The 14477-nt window shown below is 42.5% G+C and overlaps 1 protein-coding gene across 1 annotated transcript; it reads left to right on the forward strand.

Annotated features, from left to right (window-relative positions):
* Window positions 1-6: 6 nt before the first annotated feature.
* GPN1 (GPN-loop GTPase 1) lies at window positions 7-14081 on the forward strand. The gene is made up of 15 exons (XM_039710820.1): window positions 7-239; window positions 330-423; window positions 1176-1215; window positions 2313-2379; window positions 3087-3124; window positions 3651-3729; window positions 3830-3924; window positions 5567-5612; window positions 8762-8908; window positions 10897-10979; window positions 11462-11501; window positions 12208-12298; window positions 12765-12875; window positions 13465-13574; window positions 13680-14081. The coding sequence occupies exons 1-14, from the start codon at window positions 144-146 to the stop codon at window positions 13554-13556; spliced, it is 1119 nt and encodes a 372-aa protein (XP_039566754.1). The 5' UTR covers window positions 7-143; the 3' UTR covers window positions 13557-13574; window positions 13680-14081.
* Window positions 14082-14477: the final 396 nt, after the last annotated feature.

The raw sequence follows: 14477 nt of genomic DNA on the forward strand, positions 1-14477 counted from the left end.
CCGCGCCGGGCCGTGCAGCGCCGGGAGGCCGCGCGGGCCCGCGGAGCGTCCTGGGCAGCAGCGGGGCCACAACCGGGTCCGCGTGCGTCACGTCGGGGCCGCGGCCGCCCCCCGCCCCGGAAGGACAACTGGGCTCTGGGAATATGGCAGCGGCGGCGGGAGCCGCGGCAGCGGCCGCTGCTCCGGTGTGTGTGCTAGTGCTGGGTATGGCCGGCTCCGGAAAAACCACCTTCGTGCAGGTAAGAGGCTGCGGGAGTTGCGAGGGGTCATCAGCTGCCCCTGGGGCTGCTCGTGCCCAGCGGGGCTGACGCCTCCCCGTGTCTCCACAGTGCCTGGCCGCCCACCTGCACGGGCAGCGCTGCCCTCCGTACGTGATCAACCTGGACCCTGCCGTGCACAGCCTGCCCTTCCCCGCCAACATCGGTGAGCGCTGAGCCCCGCGGGACGGAGGCCCAGGCCGGAGGAGCGGCCTGGGGTCTGCCAGGAGGGAGCAGGGCCTTCACCGGAGACAGAGTCGGTTCGCGGAGAGTGCTTTTCACGTGTTCTGCGGGAGCGAATACGTGAGAGAATACAAGCTGGGCTGCTTGTGTTCCCTTAAGAAAGGCCAAGTTCTCATAAAAGGGCTTGGGGAGTTTTTTTTAAAAGTTATAGGTATTTTCTCCAAACAGTGGTTAATTTGGGTATTTTTAGAATCAAAGCCATTCTTCCAATGCGTCTGTATGTTTTTTATGTCATCTGGTGTGGTTGGAAGTGTTTGGGTTCTGGAGGCTTTTTTTTTGTCAATAATAAAAGGATTAGCAGATTCGATCTGGTTCCCTACATACAAATAAATATGCTATCAACAAACAACTTTAAAACATTTTAGAAGACGTGAACTTTAGAGAAATCATTTTAGCAGTAGAACAGACCTTATGTTTAGCTGTTCCAAAGAGCATACCAGTCCCTAGTTTTGTGACAATCCAGTCTCTTACCCTCTGTGAAGGATGCCAGCCAGCCTTCCCAGAGGATAAGAAAGACAGTATGGGTGCACAAGTTGTTTTGCTGCTGTCAGAGGAATGACTGGAGTGTCCCAGTGCTGGATCTCTCGTAACACAGACAGATTGGTAGATGTGCTTTGTTAGCTGATTGTGACCAGCTGGGCGTTGGAAAACTGTATATATGTCTTTCTCCCCTAGATATCAGGGACACTGTGAAGTACAAAGAAGTCATGAAACAGTATCCTTTTTTTTTGGTCTGAGTAATGATATTTGAAATTTCAAGTTTTTGAAAATAATCTGTTGTGTGAACAGTGTGGTAAAGGGCAGGAAGTGGGGGGGCGGGGATTGCAGTAATGCAGAGTGTTGCATGAAGATCAAGAGGTTTTGACTGTGTACTTCTTGCATGTGATATTAGGAATGTGTGTTCTACAAGATTTGGCACTCAGGTGATTTTCTCTTGTGCTAAAAATGATTTTGCCTAACAGTAAATTTTTACAAGCAATAGGGACTCTGCCCTTTTGTTTTGTTTTTATGGAAGCCAGCAGCCTTTTCTCCATGTTTTAACTAGTTTAATTTTATTTGTCATAAATAAATATGGAAATTCCTACTTGCCTGTAGTAGATGGAGAAAATGATTTCTCCATTTGGCCGTAATCAAAGCACTGTTGTCTCTTTGAATCTCAGAGACATGGGAGTGTTTGCTCTTGCTCACAGTGTTGCTGGCTGTAGTGCGGTAACATTATGCTAAAGTGGCTGGACTTCCAGAGGGCTGTGGAGGTCCTTGGTCTCTTATGTAATAGCTTGTGCAGATGGAGACAACACACAGTCTTTGGTTTTGGCACCTCTTAAAATTAATATTTTAGACAAGAATAAAGGTGGTGGGGGATAGGATTCTTGATTTTGGCTGTTGTTTTATTTGGGGCTACTAGCAGAACATCCTAAATATAAGTTTCAAATTAAGTGCATTATTTGCTTCATTGCGTTTGTTAGCCATTACTGGAGTTTCTGTGCCTGGTTAATAAGGGCCTGAGGAGTATGTTTGGGTATTGAGAGTAGTGATAGAGAAAACAGTGTTATGAGTCAATGCTGGTTCTTGTGCAGTTAAAACACAAATAGCAAGGAGAAGCCACATAGCCCCTCTTACTTCTGCCAATCGAACGTGTTTGGGTAAGAGAGTATTTGTTACCCTGCCAAGTGACTTATAGAGGCGTATTAATCGTGTATCAGGGCTGTTGTCCTTTGATCTCAAGGTATCCAGAGTGCATCTGTTGTCAGAGTTGACAAAGATGACCTCTGGGGTCTGTGTAACCATCCGTTTTCCTAAATGAAGCATCAGATATGGGCTGGGCCCAAATGGCGGAATAGTGACCTCTCTCAATCTCTTTGCTACAAGATTTGACCAGGTACGAGGTAGTTTCTGTGTGCTGTTTCATGATGTGTGCTGGAGATAGGGGTTTTTTGTGTGTCCAGTCACAGGGGGTGCTGTGTAGTATTCTCATATTTCTGGGGAGTTATCCTCCATACAGAACCATGTATTCTACAGTGCTGTTAGAGCACATTAGTTTTCATATGAGAGATTGTTTTAAAGTAAAATGAAGAAGCCACAGGTCCAGAACATCCTTCAGTTTTTGTATAGGACTGTTGTTGCAGTGTGTTTGCTATAAAATCTTTCATGTGGATGCTCTGGTTTAGAAGTAGGGAAGCTCACTTCTATAAACCTGTTAAATTTTCCTGGGGCTATTTGATAATTGACAGCCCTCCTAAATCATAGCACTAAATCAGTACTGGGGTGGGGACTGGTGTCAGATACTGAGACGATCTCTTGGTGAAGAGGCATGGAACAACTGCCTTTAGTTTAGTCAGGTACTAATTTCTTTAGCCAGGTACTAGAACACGCACAAAATCAAGATTGTCTTTGACCTATGCAGGGTCTGAACATTTTTCACCCCTCCTTAGTAAGGCATTTTCACACTCTGAAAAGCATAAAGACTTTAACCTTTTGATATTCACCTGCAGTTGTGAAAGTTAATGTAATTTCTGCTATGAAATTAAGATGAAAGTTTCCTATTGTGAGCCTAAATACAAAATATACTTCTGCTTTTTCAATCAGGTGATGAAGTTTATTGAAAAAAGACAAAATGCATCCAAGTGAGTACATTCTACTGAGTTGTGCTTGTCTGGGATCATTGTGGAAAAATTGCAAAATTCTAAAAAGCTTTTCGGAATGTTTTCTAGTTGTTTTTTTCAGCCTTGTTATAAATTTTGTGTGGAAAATGGCATAGAATGGATAAACTAGATTTTCTTTACTTAGATAAAAATAAAGCCTGCTTATTACAGTCCTGCTTTTCTTGTCTTCCATTAGACTATCATTTTCGCTCAAAAACTTTTCAAAATAAGCAGCAATTAATTCTTTTTTTGAAGATTTTGCACTACTATTTGTCTGGAAAATTGATGCCTTCAACTCATGAGATGACATGCTTCTTAGTTACAAAATTCACACAGGAGATTTTCTGGCATGCCCATAAATCTCATCAGTGTTTGGGAGAAGCTTTTCTCATCTGTTATAGAATAATCATGTAATTTGCCATTGTATGCTGGTAATAATCTAGTCAGAACAGGACCTTGTGCTTAACTAATTTTCCCTTATTGTTGTTTGGGGGTAACTTCTTACCAGGTATGTTATTATTGACACACCAGGGCAAATTGAGGTATTTACTTGGTCAGCATCAGGAACCATCATAACTGAGGCCTTGGTAAGTGCTTTTTGCATGACTGGACAGTGAAGCCATGTGAATGACCTGGCTGTTAAGCAGTGAGTTTCTAATCAAACTGTCTCTGACTTGGTGTTCCCAGGCCTCCTCTTTCCCTTCAGTTGTTGTCTATGTGATGGACACCTCTCGCAGTACTAACCCTATCACCTTTATGTCCAACATGCTCTATGCCTGCAGGTAAGAAAGGCTGTAAATGCAGCCCATCTGCTTTAATTGCTGTGTCTCTTTAGTAGTTACTTTTGGGGGGAATCTTGGAATAGTTTGGATCTAAAGGGACCTTTAAAGGCCATCTAGTCCATGCTCTCTTCCATGGGCAGGGACACCTTCCCCTAGACCACGTTGGTCCATCCAACCTGGCCTTGGACATTCCAGGGATGGGGAATCACAGCTTCGTTGTGCAGTGTGCTCCAGTATCTCTCTGCTGTCATCATGAAAAATTTTGTCAGCATGTCTCTTTCAGCTTAAAACCATTATCCCTTGTCCTGTCGCTAGAAGCCTTGGTAAAAAGTCACTCTCCATTTTTCCTTAAAAATCTCTTTATATACTGGAAAGCTGCAATAAAGCTTCCCTGAAGCCTTTTCCAGGATGAACAATCCCAACTCTCTGCCCTGTCTCTGTAGGAGACTCCTCTAATAGTTTGCATGGCCTCCTGTAGGCCCACTTTACTGCTCTTTCTTGTATCCTGGTTTCCAGAGCTGGATGAAGTGCCCCAGGTGGGATGAGAACAGAGTGAAAAGGGAGACTCACCTTACTCACCCTGCTGCCCATGCTGCTCTTGGTGCAGCCCAGGTTGTCTCATATCCACTTCATATACGGGCTTGGTTATTCTCTTAGTGATTTTCTCATTGAAAAAGCAGCATAAATTAGGTGCCAGTGGACATATGGAGGTCATTGGCTCAAAACTCCCACTGAAAGCATTAAATAATCCATGAGACCTTGGTGTGGTGAACGCTGGTTACAATAGATTTAACATTGCCTGTTGCTTATAAACACATTTATCTAAGATGTATCAAGATAGTCTAGTTTAAGTTCCTTATGTAAACACATAGTTTCTTATTCTATTTTTTTGATGTTATTGATACTTCAAGAGATTTTTCAATATTTGTTTTGGGTTCAGCATAGCAATGGGTTCTTGATTTATTGTATTCTTTCTTATACATTAATTTATCTCTTCTTCTTTCCTGTTGAATTAGGGACTAAACACCTATAGAGTGATCAGCATAGCTAGAGCTGTCATAATTCATGGTAAATGTTGGTAAAATATTTTCAAAAACCCTTGCAATCCTTGTTTCAAGATCAGGAGCTGTATCACTGTAATAGTGTGCAAAATATGTCTTACTGCATGCTGCATTTTCTGATGTTAGTTTGAGCAAAAGGTGAGCACGTATACAGTGAAATAAATTTGTGAGCTCTTGTGTTGAGGTACTTTTTTCCTTTTAGATGTTCTGTGTTATTTGAATTCATTGCTCAGTTCACAATCTCTCAGAGCTTGAGGTCTGAGTCAAATGCAAAATGCAAACGTAGTTAAAAACTGGGATGTGAGAGACAGGAAATGGAAACCAAAATCAACTGGGTCTGTCAGAGACTTTCTGCCTCTCAGATGTGTGCTTGGATCTTGGGGAAGCATATTTTGTTCAATGATTGTAAGCAGGACCTGGGTGAAAATCACATTCTGATTGCTGCAAAAGAAAATAATTTTCTTTTGATGTCAAATATATTCAGTTTTGCGTAAGTCTTGTCTGCCTTATGCTTAACATGCTTTCCATTCTAGTGAGTTTTAAATTAATGTTAAACTTTCATTTTGTGTCTCCCTGCCCAGTATCCTGTACAAGACAAAGCTACCTTTCATCGTAGTTATGAACAAAGTAAGTCAAAGCTCTGATTTCCATTTCCTAGTGGGACATTGTTCTGCTTAGGTTCTTTGGTGTGGTGTCTTTGTTTTACCCCAATAATAGTTTTTTTCTAGAAAAGAGAGACTGGGGGGGGGGGGGGCCGGCTGCCAGCCAAATCTAAAAGGGGCGCAAGTATAGCCAGAAATGGGCAGTTGCACCCAAAACAGAACACCAACACTTTGAAGCACGTTTGGGACCTTAATCCTGGGCTATAGGGATGCTTAACCCTGTAAGGTAAGAGGGAGGACATTACAGAGTCTGCTCTTACACACCCTGTGTCCAGGTGGCATTGGTCTTTGTTACTGTTTCTACCCAGCAGCAGGGCAATGACTCACAGCGGGAGCGGTGTAACACCTGCATGTTTTGAGGAAGGAGTCCCATGTACTGTACCAGGCAAAACTCAGCAGAAGGTGTTTGATCGAGTGTTTGCTGGGAGGCAGAAGTCTAGAGATACTCATCCACTGCCGTGTAGTGCACTCGCAGTCTTAAAGGAGTGCTTTTGAGTTTAAAGGCTGTCTCTTCAAACATAATTATTTCAGATATTGAAAGAATCCCATTAGATTTTTGGTGTGAGTGCTGCTGCCCACAGACATCATTTGTACTTGTATCCCCAGCACAGCAGGCTCTCTACACATGCACACGCATTTCCCACAGGCCGTGCCTTTACTGTGCCATTTTAGTGTTAGTGTCTGGTGTGCCCCAGCTCTGCCCGTCTGCCCAGTGACCCAAACCCTGTTTTGAGACCTGCTTGCTTACTGAGCAAGGTTTTTTATGATGTTTTCTCTCTAACTCTAGACATTAATTTTAGAGTAAGCTTCTAAATTTTTGGGGATTTTTTTTCCACTGAAAAAGGCACAAGGTAGGAAAATCATTCTCTCTTAAGAAACTACATCTTTTGAAAGACTTAAGAGTGGGACTTGATCCTTAGGAAAGGTAGGCCTGAGGCTTAGGATTCATAACTTCAAACCTCATTTTAATTTAATGTTTGCCTTCGCTAAAGAGTAAACGCAACAGCATTTTAAGAGTTTTTAACAAAATGTAATTAAGTTGAGTTTTTTAAAATTGACTCTTAACAAGAATCATGGGCAACTTACAGGTATGCAGTGACAAACAGATTTTAGGATTTTAAGATTTGCAAAGGGGGAAAAAAAGCAATTTGTAGAGATGATTTTATTTTATTTATAAAATTTGAAGTACTCAGGCTTTGGCCCTTGGTGGATTCAGTTCTGTCTGAAATCTTGTGAGTAATGCTAGGCAATATTTCATCTTTCTCCTTCCCATTGGTGCAGGGAAATTAAACATACCAGAGTTTTAGGCACCTCATATTGTGCTGAGAGTGCATATGCCTGTGGTAAGATGTTGATGAAACTTTTGAATAGACTGTTTGCATATGAGTCCATGTAAAATTGTGGAACCGTCTCACTTGTTTGTGTCCATTGTTGTTGTCATGGATTGATCCTGGAACAATGCCAGTGCCCCCATGAAAGGTATATTTCCAAAATGGTTACTGTGAGATGTGACCTGGAAACAGAACAAAGCAGGCTCCAACTTGGGAATGGAGGGGAAAAACCCCAACACTTTATTAATCTACAACATAGAGACAAAAGGGAAAAAAAGAAAAAACCACACACAACAATCCACAATGGAATACCTCCAAAACACTCCTCCTCCCCCACCCCTCTAACACTCAATTCTCAGTCCAATACCATCCTTCACCCAACTTCCCCCAGTTCATCAGGAGAGAGGAGTCTCCCTCTTGCACCATGGGCCTCCCCAGGAAACACAGTGGAACCTCCTGTGCTTCCGTGTCACACGTGGCAGCTGCCCGAAGAGAATCTGCCGTGGTGACCATCTTCCTTCCATGTCCAGTGCTCTCACCACTGTCCATGGATCCAAACTGCTCCTTAGGTCCTTTTAAGAATTCCTTGCCCAGTTCCAAGAAGTGGCCGCCTCTCACCGTTTGGGACACCTGTGCGCCCCATTTCACCCCCTGGGGCCGAGGGGCCTCGTGAACAGAGATCTTCCTCTTCTCTGAAGACAGAGGGCATCTCACACCCTTCTCAGCCATCTCTGTTCTCACCACTGCTTTACCTCTCAACTTTGGGACACCTATCCCCCCCATGTTTCACCCCCTGGGGCCGAGGTCTTCATCCCCTCTCAACTCTCAGCTGGGGAGGATAGGTGTTTTTTACAGCTTCTATTGTCTCAGCACTAAAAGGGGTTAAAACCTCAACTGTGGTCTGCCAGCAGCTGGGCACCTTGCCCCCCCCAGTTCTTCTCCTGGCCATGATGCCGGCACAAGATATCAAATTTCAAGCCAGCACAGTCTCTTATCACTCTCTCCTGGGGGGCTGCCCAAACATCCCAGGTCTTCTCCACCCCTGCACCTTGCAGGGCTCCGGCCTCCCTTCCCACAGGCCACATGGCCTCCCCTGCATCACCCAGACACAGCTGGGCAGGGGAGGAGGTCAGATCAACTCACCGACCAGACTCAAAAGAGAAAGTCCCTCTGGCAATCTTCTGCTTTTAACCCCTGTGTGTTCTCAGAGGCGTATCCAGTTCCCCAGTGCCCGCACCAGGTGCCAATTTCAAATCTGGCCACTGATTGGTTTGACTACAACTTTCCCAGAAACTCACTTCCTGGTCAAACCACTACAGTTGTGCACCGAGTTTGGGTTGTAATCTCCTCGGGTCAGAGCACAGCTGGTGTTTACAGAGACCTCATCCTTGGGCTGCTGCCCAGTGTGGAAGTGACACCTGCTCCCCCAGCTCCCAGGCAATCAAGAAAGCTTGGGATTTCAGTGGGGGCTGCACTTGCCTGGCCTCAATCATACAATTTGTTATTTACACTGTAAACTTTATTGTACACTGTGTAGTGCTTGAATGCTCCTTTGCAGTAAGTTGTAGAAGGCTTTAGACCTGTGAGTGTTCCCTTAAACAGTCATTGCCTTCTTAAACATTGCCTTGATAAAAAAAGAATTTGAGAAACTTCAGACCAGGCTGAGTATTTTGACAAGATTAACATTTTGAAAATAAACTTAACATGGATTTTTTTTTATTTGTCTACTTAACAGCCTATGGCTAAGATTATTACTGCTGAATATTTTCCCTTCTCCTTCCAGACTGACATAATCGACCACAGTTTCGCAGTGGAATGGATGCAGGACTTTGAGACTTTTCAGGATGCCCTGAATCAAGAGACCTCCTATGTCAGTAACCTGACTCGTTCCATGAGTTTAGTGTTGGATGAATTTTACAGTTCACTGAAGGTAAGAATCCTATTTTTGTTTATTACCTCTCATCAAAGCCTGGAGAAAGCTCAAGAATAATGTTTTTGATGTAGTATGGGAGTAGAATGCAAGGTTCACTGGTGCTCAGGAAAAGAGGCAATAGACACAAAGTGAAATACAGGAAACTATTTAAGTAGAAGAGGAAAAAACTTACTTATTTTTTATTGATTGAGCACTGGAGCAGATGGTCCAGAGAAATTGTCAAGTCTTCACCCTTGGAGACAGGCCAAGTTATGAGGCAACCTGTTCTAGTTAATTCTGCTTTTTGGGCAGAGAAGCTGGACTAGATGATCTCCAGAGTTATCACCCAATCCTAACCATTCTGTCCTTCTGTAAAGAGTCTTTGCACTGCCCTTTTGAACTGTAGTCTGTTGATGAGCCATGTTGAGGATTTGCTGATTTGAACACAGTAACTTCAGTAACTTGTCACGCTGAGTGGCAGTCCTGAATAATTCAATATTGTGATTAATTATGAGAAGAAAGCAAAGATAAGCTGGCGAGAGGCAGCATTCTTTGTTGCAGCATTTCCTATCTGAGGCAATTTTCCTTGGTCAGAAAGTGTGTAGTGCAGTTGTGCAATTTAGTACACAGGAAGAATGGAAAGAATCTCAAACCCAAACAAGCACCCTCTCACCCCCGCCTCCCCCCCCCATAATTTCTTGAGCAAGAAGAAGTTGGGGGTTTTTTTCTCACTTAACCAGGTTTTGAGAAGACAAAGTAATCCAGTTCTTCAGGAAACCCTGTGTATCAGAGGCTGTTACTGTTCAGAGAGTCTGTGCAAAAGGTTTCAGCTAATTGTGTTTGCCATTAGCTTTTACTAAAGAAAAAGCAAGCTTTCTTGGCTTTATGGGTATTAAAAGAAAGGCAATGAAAACAAGTGGTTCCATTCAGATAGATAATGATAATATAGCCAGATGTAATGTACGTGTTCTGTGTGGAACAATATACAGAATTTCAGAAGGGATTGTAGTGGTGCCATATACAGAATCAAAGTACTTCGTGTTCCTTATTTGTTAATTAGGTCATATTTCTCTGCATGTCAGAATGCTGGACTGGAGAGCAGGTCGTGTGATGATTGTAGCATAAACTGCAGCTTGTACTTTAATGCAGGGAAAGTGTAAATATTAACGTATGTCAGCATATAGTAATACTTAAAATCCTTTGGAGAGCTGTCTCATGTTTGCTATAGTAATGACCAAGTGCAGGGCTGTATTGGAAAAAGTCTTCCAATTTGTTAGTGAGTAGTTGAGACTGTCTTGCTCTTGAAAAAGGGGAAGAATTTTTTTTAGAAGATGATCGATTCTGGCTAGTAATAGTGCTAATGAAATGTATTTTTAGGTAATTGACTTAACACATACAGAACAAATGGCCAGAGGTGTAATGACAGACAAGTCCAAGTTAGGAAGGAGATGTGCATGTTAAATGTATTGCTGCAGTAATTGATTGAATTCTCCACCTGTTGCTGTTCTGGGGTTGGACTGTGTGGCCTATTGTGATGTGGCTACATACAAAGTATTAGATGTAGCCAGAAGGTCAGTTGTTGATTTTGCTAATTCTAGTACACTGATACATACTAACTACTTATAACCCTAGTTACAGATTGGATTATTAACAGCAAATAAGTAAGTGACAGAAAGACTGACTTTCTCTTGAAATGCCCAACTTGTCAAAAAAAACAAGCCCCCTTCCCTAAAGAAACACCCTGAAAATACTGCAACAACTCACCAAACAGAAAACCAGCAGCACCCAAAAGACAGAGGTAACAAACATGAACAGCAAGTGGACAAAGAGTTTGAAAGCAGGATGGATAGAAGCAGAAGTGGTACTGCACATTCTTGTGCCACTGTGCTGATTAAATGGCTATTGTTAGGTTTAGACTAGTAATTATTTGTTAGGGTTTTTTGTTTGTTTTTTGTTAGAGACTGGTTCAGTTACTCTGCAGTTGTAGTGTGTGGTTTCTTTTGCAGGTGGTTGGTGTTTCTGCGGTGCTCGGCACAGGACTGGATGAGTTTTTTATCCAGCTTTCTAAAGCTGTAGATGAATACGAGAGGTAAGGCCATAGTCAGCCCAGTGAACACTTCCTGAAGGTACTGATTTGTAACTCCTTTGATTTGAAGGACTTTACACCTTCCTTAGCCAAGGTAGTTTAGGGTTTCTAATAAACTTCAAGCATCAGCATAAAAAGTGGCAGTGTAAAGGAACTCTTCAGAGATGAAATTTTGTGTTTGCTGTTCAGTGAAAAAGCAAAAGCTATCCGTGACATTAAATGTGTGAAGGAATATTTTTTCTCTAATTCTGTACAGTGATCAAGGTTTGAACTCTTGCTGTTTCAATGAAGTATGTTCACCTATTTTGCATCCATTGGTTTCAGATCCAAGTCTGGGTAAAAAAGTACTGTTAGTCCTTCTGAAATGTCTCTCAAACATGAAAGCCTTGAGAAAACTTTTTTTGGGGTAGAAGGAACCTCTGAGATGATCCTTAGTTAATATAAATCACGTGTTGATTCAAACTGAGTGCACTCTATCTTTTCAGAGAGTATCGTCCAGAATATGAACGCCTGAGAAAAACACTAGTAAGTGGTTTTGACTGTTGTACACCTAGATAGAGTATCTAGAGGCCACTTTTATGCACACAATTGCCTTTATGTTGAAAGGGTCTAACATTTCATTTACTAGTCATACTCAGTGTGGGAAAACTCCTGTCCTGAAGAAGTCTGCTATCTGCTCTTTTTTTTCTAGATGTGGTAGAGCATATCTTTACAAGAATAAAGATGTTTTCTAAAACACATATTGTTTGCTGCTTTAGTGCTAATATTTAAGCTAATTGTGTGAAAATGGTTGGGAAAGAGTTTTGTATCTTCCATTCAGAAGGATAGAGAGTTCTTGAAAATAAATTCTTGAGTGATTTGTCGAGGCTATCCTTGTATCTTCCTCTGCCAGTGAAGTGTACTAGTTTGACTTAAACAGTAACAGAGACTGATCTGCAGTGCCAAAATCAGTAGCTCTGCTTACCTTGAGTCCTGGCTGTCCAAAGTTCTTTGCAGTCACAGCTGCACTGAGTTTGGCTTCCTGATGTTTCTGAAAATGTTCTAGAAGTCTGCCATACTGGAGATTGCTGTCTGTGTTTGGTCAAATGTTCTGTGTAACCTTAGTTGTAATATGAGATCTGCTCAGTGACTTGCACTCTGGCTGAAGGACAGATGCTGGGTTTGGATGAGGTTACTTTCCTACTGATATTTTAAATGTTCTCAGAATCCACATGTAACTCTTTATCTACAGGAGGAAGCTCAAGAGAAACAAAAGAGAGAGCAGCTGGAACACTTGTGGAAGGACATGGGCAGTGTGTGTATGCAGGGCAGCACACTGACAGGTACCTCACCAGGAAGATCAAGTTCACTGCAGAAGTTTTCTGAAGAGTTGGTGTTGAGAAGTGCTTCTCTGTTTCCACAGCAAAAGTGTGAAAGCAGCTCCATGTTAGAGGAGTGGGGCTTTAGTTCCTGTGGGATTTGCCACACTTAGCTATTCCTCTATCAGTCACAGGTGTGCAGGAAACCCTGCTGTGCAGCTAAAGCAGCAGACATAATAAAAATAATAAGGTACTTTAGAAAAGGTGAAACAGATTAGAATATGGAAGATCTGTGCTATTGGCTGCACTATTCCTTACAGGTATGTGCTGATGAAGTCTGTCCTGTGTCTTTGGGATCCACAAGCAGTTTTCTGTCCTTTCAGACCAGTTGTTAATTGCTGTGTTTATGTGCAGATAAAAGTCATTGGTGTTAACAATATCTTACCTTTAGCAAGCTGGTTTGTGTACAACCATTTCTTTTCCCTTCAAGGACCTGATGATGCTTCTGCAATGGGTCCCTCTGAGCTAATCCTTACACGAGGAACTCTCAATGAAGAGGAAGAAGAGAGGGAGAGTGATACTGATGACATTGACCATGAAGGTAGGGGAATAAGGCCTGAAACTGACCATCTAGTCAGGAAATCTCCTCTGTATTTCATTACCTGGGTGGACTGTAAAGAGAGCCTAGAAAACAAGCAAACACTCAGTTACCTAAATATATGTGTCAGAATCCATAGCAGAAGCAATGCTTGGTCAGTGCTAACACTCTCCAACCTCTGTGAGAGTTCAATTGTAAGTTTTCTGTGTAAGTAATTAATAGCTGTATAACACACATAAATCAGAGAACCTCTTGGGCTTGAGGCACACAGTGACCTCTGAACCTGATTGATTCCCAGCTGTTTTATCATCTCTTTGACCTTACAGTTTCAGCCCCTGGCTGTTGCTTTTGCTGTGACTATGGTCTTGGAGCAATCTTCTAAGTTCTTAGAGGGTGATTTTTCGCTTCTATAGCTGACAGGCTTAATCTTCATTCTTTTCCTGTTCCACTGGTGTTTCAGATCACTTCTTTCCTTTGCCCTGTAATGTAGTTGAAGATCCAACAGATGTTTTATGTTGTTCTGACTATCCTGACTCTAGCTTTTGTCAGTAACAGAGGTAGAATAGTGCTGAACTGTTGTTTCTTCCCTCAGTGACAGAGGAGAGTCATGAAGAACCAGCCTTTAGAAACTTCATGCAAGACATGCGGATGAAATGCCAGAGAAAAAGCAATCTGAATGAATGAGACCTTCACAAACAGAAGGTTTGGAAGGAACAGCGTAAAGAAACTTGCATGGAACCATGCGTGAAGACTTTTATTTGTGAACTGCTTCCTCTGATTGATAGATTTTTATTTCTCTTTCTGCAGTAACTGTTGGTCATGTGAGTTAAAGTTCTTGGAGCCAACTGACTGCTCAGTTCACCATCTGCCACCGTGGCTTCCTGAAGCTGAGGGAATCGGATAGCAGTTTCTTTTCTTCCAGATTCTTCAGATCTATCTGTTGAGAGCTTATATTTTGAGCTCTGGCAACATTAGTATCTGCAGCGCTAACTGGTCCCCAGAAACGTGTTCCATTCACGTGTGCAGCTGAGGGTCTGCTGCAGCCAGGGCACAAGTGATGCTGTACTGAACTTTATCAGTCTACTGTCTGTTTGATGGTTTGGCTTGTATTAAATATATTTTATGTACTAACAAATGTGTGATAATAACAGAAGGAAATTTCATTTTAAGCATTGTTCTAAAGTGAGACTTTTTTCCCTGTGCTTGCAGCCCATCTGTATGGATGTGCAGCAAATGCATCTTAATTACATTATACAGATATGGTACAGATGCCTCCCAGGAAAACCCTGAGCAAAGAAAGTTCCCAGGAAGGAAGGTAATAAAAAGTCTCTAGCTTGATTTGGCTGAGAGCAGAAATGCATGTGGTTGTATACTGGCTGCATATATCCCTAGTAGAGGCATTTCCATAGATGGAAACTTACCTGGAATATAGACAAGTGCTTAGAGACTGGCTAATTCTTATTTTTCGTGGTAGGCACTTGCAGTTTAGCAGTCTGGCCCCAGAATCTTTGGGGTTTTCTCCTCCACACAAAGTGGTGGCCTCGCTGGGTAGGTCTCTGAGTGGAAGTCTGGCACAGGTTAGCTAGCACCAATCCCAAATTGCTA

Source organism: Passer montanus, unplaced genomic scaffold (assembly GCF_014805655.1).
Source record: "Passer montanus isolate IOZ18808 unplaced genomic scaffold, ASM1480565v1 scaffold232, whole genome shotgun sequence".
NCBI classification, from domain to species: Eukaryota; Metazoa; Chordata; class Aves; order Passeriformes; family Passeridae; genus Passer; species Passer montanus.

Coding starts and splice junctions, on each gene's coding strand:
- GPN1 (XM_039710820.1), top strand. CDS start 144: ATGGCAGCGGCGGCGGGAGCCGCGGCAGCGGCCGCTGCTCCGGTGTGT. Junction 240..329: donor GAAAAACCACCTTCGTGCAG/GTAAGAGGCTGC, acceptor GTGTCTCCACAG/TGCCTGGCCGCCCACCTGCA. Junction 3,125..3,650: donor AAAAGACAAAATGCATCCAA/GTGAGTACATTC, acceptor ACTTCTTACCAG/GTATGTTATTATTGACACAC.